Source organism: Nanorana parkeri, unplaced genomic scaffold (assembly GCF_000935625.1).
Source record: "Nanorana parkeri isolate BGI_ZX_2015 unplaced genomic scaffold, ASM93562v1 scaffold1365, whole genome shotgun sequence".
Classification (NCBI taxonomy): domain Eukaryota; kingdom Metazoa; phylum Chordata; class Amphibia; order Anura; family Dicroglossidae; genus Nanorana; species Nanorana parkeri.
The window spans coordinates 442,682-449,143 of NW_017307633.1; the positions used below are offsets into that span (position 1 = coordinate 442,682).

General features: G+C 43.8%; 1 protein-coding gene across 1 annotated transcript in view; it reads left to right on the top strand.

Moving 5' to 3' along the window:
* FKBP3 (FK506 binding protein 3) overlaps positions 1-5,061 on the top strand; it is a gene marked incomplete at its 5' end in the record, with an annotated part of 11,366 nt that extends 6,305 nt beyond the window's left edge. Inside the window, 3 exons of the mRNA XM_018569610.1 lie at positions 1,661-1,728; positions 2,108-2,205; positions 4,906-5,061. Of these exons, the coding sequence (XP_018425112.1) occupies positions 1,661-1,728; positions 2,108-2,205; positions 4,906-4,960 (221 nt within the window). The remainder of the gene's footprint in view (positions 1-1,660; positions 1,729-2,107; positions 2,206-4,905) is intronic.
* Positions 5,062-6,462: the final 1,401 nt, after the last annotated feature.

Below are 6,462 nucleotides of genomic sequence, written 5' to 3' on the forward strand. Positions count from 1 at the left end.
AAAAAATGTTTTTTAGAGAAAGGGGGGGGGGGGGGGGGAGTATAACCTGTGATAGTATTATAATGCTGTCTTTGCTTACCCATCGCAGTGACACATGTCCCCTTACATCTCATGAACCAAATTCACCAACGTTAATATTGCTCTAGGTGGTAAACTGGTGCTCAGGCCCAGCATGGCATCCATGGCTTACCTCAATATACAGGCAACAAATATTCAGGTTGAACTTCCCTGAAAAAAAAAATTCTGTTTCCCCATTCGAGAGCTTTCCATCACTCCTGTCCCTGGCAATGATCCCAAAAAGGAACACGGACTGCAAAAAAAAAACTAAAACTTTCCCAGTCAATTCAAGGCACACACAAAAAAAAGTGTGTTGCTTTGCGTTGGGCTTTAAGCACATTTGTCAGGTTTATTTAAATTTAAAGTGATCCTACTCTTTAAGAGCATGGAAACCATGATGTGTCCAGAAATAGCTAGATTACTCTTCTTTGTGCCTACGCGGCCCCCAGACGTCCTGACTTAAGTTCCAACTTGCACAGCTCACCTCAACAACACACAAGCCCCTATAAAAATATCTTGGTGGTTCTTGGGATGCAAGGCATACATTCTGTGTGTATGTAGGAACGGGGAGCTTCCTGGGCACAGGGAAATTCAAATGCAGATAATAAAAATGTGTTTATCATTTTTAAGATTAGGGTGAAGTTCCTCATCAAGTATTAACACACATTAATATAACCAGGATTGATGTTAAAGCGACTGGGATGCCTGTGAAAATAATTCCAGTTAAACACAAATAATACTCTCCTTTCCCACTGCCTTAAAGGAGAACTATGGGGTCAGTGTTTTTCCCCATAATTCTCCTTAGGGTAACGGGAGGACACAAACTAGCGTCCTCCCGTTACCCTAAGCTCAGTATACCGCGAGCTACAGCTCACGGTATACTGAGACGCCGCAGCGGATCCCGACTTAGACGTCGGGATCCGCCCAGCTGCGTGAGTGACAGCTGGCTCTGCCTATCTAGAGGCAGAGCCAGCTGTACCCTCCCCCGTCCGTTTCGGCTGGCAGATCGGAGAGGGGAATCCAGCCCCTCCCCCTGTCACGGCAGAGAACCGTGACAGGATCGAGAGGTGAGTGAATCCGGTATGTGTTCGCTCACCTCCCGATCTACTGAGCCGGCCTGTGACAGTCTCATTGTCACAGGTCGGCTAGAACTATGAGGTGAGTGGAAATCACTCATCTCATAGTTCTCCTTTACGAATCTTCATCTGATGCTTCCGGGATTGCCAAATGCTTGGTCCCTTTCTATTCTATGGTTCCTCCTGCCAACCTCTTTCAGGACACAAGAGACATGGGGTTCGGCAGAAGGAACTGCAACGCTCAGCAGGGACCAGGCATCCAACACACCCTGAGGAGAGGGGGATACACGGGTATAAACTTTGTTCTTCTACAGGCATTGCATTGGTAAATTGATTCGGAAGCGACAGTCACTTTAAGCAAACCCTGTGGCCTGCTGGAAAAGCTGTGAACATTAATATTTTGTACAAGAATTGTTTTCTCTTGGCTAACCTTGAATGTTGGACCTCTAGTTCTACACCATCTATGTAGCCATGGATCATCCAAGCCTGGCGTTAAACCTTATTGACTGGTTTAATTTTTTTGTCAGGTGCAAAGAAGAAGAAAGTTGGCAAGCCCTTGGCCTTTAAAGTCGGTGTTGGCAGAGTCATCAGAGGTGTAAGTAGTGGTCATTCTGAGCATGATTAAGGGGACCTTATGTGGCCCCGAAAGGGCTTGTATTTGAATGGCATTGTTTTGTCATTAAATTAACTTCTGCTAATCACATTTGAAAGCATGGTGTGCTGGTGACATTCTTTAACAGTAGTAAGGAAGGAACATACAGCCTGTAACGAGAATTACTTGCAATTAAAAGGGTAACATGACGTTCTAGTTCATATGTTTACCTCAAAGAAGCCGGATCTGTACAGATAATGGACTTTTATTATTAGCATGAGGTCTATAACACCACATTAGCTGTCAGATTATGCTGCATGTTCTGGATAGGAGATGTAGAAGAAACCTATTCACCATTTGTTGTTTTGTTTTTTTTCCTCAGTGGGATGAAGCTCTTCTCACCATGACCAAGGGAGAAAAAGCCAAACTTGAAATCGAGTCTGAATGGGCCTATGGCAGGAAGGGTCAGCCTGATGCCAAGTATCCTTTATCCCTAGTTTTAAGGCTGCTAGTTCCTCACATTTTTCAAGCCATGACACAAAATACATAACATGTGTGTGACGTGTGTGAGCGTGATACGTGTCGGACAGTATTCTGGAGCCCTAACCCCACCCCCTGAAAAAAAAATGAGCTCCTGCAGATAAGGTTTGGGGTCCTTTTAGCTTTACCAGGGTGCCACAAGAAAGCCCAGTGACATCACCCTTGCCTTGGGACGAGTGCACAGGAAGCTTTGATGTAAGGAGTATTTTTTTGCTCTTATTTTTTTCTGATGTTTAATCACATTATTACTTTCAGTTGTTTTTTTATTTTTTTAGGGGGATGAAGCCTGCAAGGCCTGCTTTTAAAGTATATGTCAAGTGAGAAAGGATAGAACCCCCATTAGAGAGCTTTTCTTTCATTTACTGTCCTGCTGATGTCCCACCGTTTTTGCTAGACAGGAAATGGGAGCAAATCAGCAACAGGACAACAGACAAGAATAAAAATCTAACTGGTTTTAACTTCCTCTAATGTGATATATATTTTAATAACCCTGAAGCCACCACTGGGCTCTGCTTATTGCGTTTGTCAACGTTAAACGTTAAAAATTGGCTTACTGCAAAAGAAGACTAACAATCCCTGTCCTCGATGTCTTCAAGACCTATGGAAGATGACGAGGGTTGAGTATCTGACAAATTTCTGGGTAAGTATTATGCCTGGTGCACCGCCGTGTTCTGTGATCCAATCCACCAGCTACAGAAAAGGGCAGATGACTACAATGCGATTTAAAATAATGAATATGGAGTTTATAGCTCCATATTTATGTCTGGATACGGTTCTTTGAGTCAATGACGCAGAACAAGTGTGCAGTCTGTGGGACAACAATGCCTTCCACCATAGATGCAATGGAAAGATGAGTGTAGACTGGAATTGTTTTTGTTTAGGGGGGGGTTTAGATTTACTCTAGACGCAGATCTTAAAGAGCGTGCTGGCTGTCGCTTTAAACTAGTGTCTAGCAGGCGTTCAACTAGTTTCAAGTTGTACTGTGCTAGCAGCTTATTTAAAGTGACAGCATTCCCATTAAGATCTGTATTTGTCCACATCTTGGGTTGGATGTGGACCTATTGGCCTCCAGGTACAGGGATCTTTTGGTGGCTATGGGGGATCAGTACACCCTGATCTATGCTTTCCATAAGCTTCTTTCCTATGTCTGGTTTGCAGTATTATGATAGAGGGCATTCCAGGGATCCTCATTGCTTTGGATTGACTTAGGTGGATGTGGTACACTGACCCGGTAAGACTGACAGACGCGGCATGAGCTTTGCCTGATCTTTTGTCTTGAGCACCTATATAAGGTTCTTCTTGGTCACTGGTTTCAATGGAAAGGCTGATGAGGTCTTCAGTTCTGAGGGAGAGGGGCATCTGAGTCTGTGATTCTTAGGATGCTTGAAGCTAGGAAGTCTACTTCTGGCAAGATTTATAATCGAACATTTAAGGCATACTTCCATGTTTGGGTCTCTGGGCTTCCACCCCAGAAGTTTCTCCATGGGACAAAACCTCTCCCTCCTATAGCTTGGTCTAGACCAACATCTGTCTCTCAGCACCATCAAGGGTCAGGTTTCTGCCCTTTCTATTTGGTTTAATAGACTGCTGGTCACTCGCTCTTTATGCCCTTTTACAGGGTGGCTCCCCTTGTCCATTCACATGATACTCTGTAGTATATGAATCTTGCTCTCTCTGCTGTTTCAAACCTTAACAGATATTCCCCTGCAATATATTTATCATGAAAAATGTTTTTTTATTATATATTTTACACACTATTTGTCCCATGATAAGTTTTGTTTTTAAAATATAAACTAATTTTCTCAGCTAAACCTATTTTGAGAGAAGGGCTAGATACAGACCCCCATCCCACCTTTCTTCCCCAGTTTGTTCCTACTACCACAATGATCGTATGCTACAGGGACTACATTGATTCCAATTCATACCTATAGGACAGCAGGCACTGCAACGACAAGCCTCAGGCTCCTGATATGATGTATTACATTGACAGGCTTATTGGACATGCACATATACAAATATTTCCCCAGTCATCTTCCAGGACAGCCATCGAGATATAAAGTAGGGTTGTGTATAAAATGGTTTGCATACGGGCGGAGCACTGGCTGATGGCATCACTCTTGTCGTACGCAGGTCAAAGCCACGGAGGATAAGCCCCTCGCTGAAGCAGGTTGCTCGCGCCCAAAAGGGAAGAAGTGTGCCTCTTGCTTTGCAAAAATGTCAGCTTCATGGTCCAAACCCTTATGCAAAGTTTGTCTAGAGAAAATAGTTGCGAAAGAGTCAGCCGGAATGTTTAAGGGGCTTTTGGACTCTTTCAGGTCGGCGCTCCAGACCCCGGTGAGTCCCCTAGTGGAGACTAGTTGGCCAGGTACTTTGGGGGCAGGTAGCTCTACGGGATACGCAGAGAGCACAGTGAGCAAGCAAGCGCCCAGTGAATCCTCGGGATCTCAGGATGAGTCAAGGAAACAGAGTTATCAGGTAATCAACTCATGTTTTAGGTGTCGGGGATGATGAAGATTTCAGTCAAACAGAAACACTAATACTTGCGTCATTGGCCAATCGTCACTAACCTTCCAATCTGTACTGATCACTTTTCTAAATTGATTAGGGAGCTACTATGTTTTCCTTAACCATCTCACCCAGAATCCCACCCAATGCCAAGCTGATTTTTGAAGTGGAGCTGGTTGATATCGACTGAAAATTTACATCGGAGATCTTTAACTACACCAGAATGTGACTAATAAATGCTTTGTTTACATATCTGCTGCCAAATACCATGTAAATAAAATGGACACATTGATCTTTAAGTTGTTTCTTCATTAAGATTACTTCCAGATCTATCTAGCGTTTCTGTAGATCTCCAGTCTGCATATTCCTCACCCCAGCCCTAGTGAGCTTAGCCACAGACTCCCAGGTTCCTAAAAGATCTTGGCAACACGTGATGCCATGAGCAGTGTCCCACACAGCTCTGATGTTGCCAGTCACCCCAGAACAACTGTTTCCTGCCAGCTCGCAACCTAAGCCTGATGGTGACCAAACTGGACCATGCCTGCATAATGTGTGTTAAGTCTCTATCGGATATCCATGTGGCAGGTTGAAAATGCAGGACCACAGCTGGACAATTGGTGGGGTTGTGACCCTAAAACTGGAAGTGTCTGAACAAAGACCTTTATGACAGGAGTGGCAAGTATTATCTTAATGAAAGCTGTAGATTTTAAAATATTAACCCCTTCGTGACGGTAGACGTACAGTGTACGTCCTGTCACTTTGTGCCTATATGAACTTTTGAGATTACATTAACACATTAGACTAGACTATAAGTGACTGGGTTTAGATATTCTTTAAAGTCTACCATGTATCACAAACGTGAATGACTGACAACCAACATTACTAGAGGCCGATAAGAAGTGATCGTACAATACAGAGACCTTTCCCAGCACACTCACCAGCTAGGGTGCCTGCAACAAAACCAATTACACTAACAGTGAGGCTAAGTTCACACAATTTTCAGGAACAGATCTGGAACGTGGTGCATTGCTTTTTGCCGCTAACCAGAAAGTTTTTGGTTTATTATTTTTTTTGCTTAAAATGGGCTTTCAGATTTGGTCCAGTGCATTTGTATGCAATTCCAGACCAGAGAAAATAAGACAAGCAGTATTTTTTTTTTCTGGTCCAGAACAGACTGACTGGTGTGAACAGAGCCCAGAAATACTGTAGAGATACATTGGGATGCTTTTTTGGTCCGGGAACAAACTGTTCTGGTCTGGACATGGTGTGACCAGAGGTTTTAGATTGTAAGCTCGTTTGGCCAGGGTCCTCCTAACCTACTGTTTCTGTATGTCCATGATGCTTGTCAGTGTTTCTTACTTGTCTAAACGATTGTACAGTGCTGCAGAATATGTTGGCGCTAAATAAATGTTTTAGTTGCACAACTTTTGCAAAGAAGTAACACTGGTAAATCAATGAACAGACAGCAAATGGCTATAGGTGCCATACCAGGTAGAGAGGACAAGGAGCTCACATTTTGAGACTCTTATGCTAATTGTGTAACACTTCTACCTCTGTATTGGCCCAGAACCATGTCAGGTGTCCTCCCCAGCCAATGTGGGGGTGAGCCCTGATTGCTGCAGCATGACACAGTGCAGTGGTGTATTTTGGTTTTATGCTGCCCTAGGCAAAACTAAACCCAGGCACCCCCCC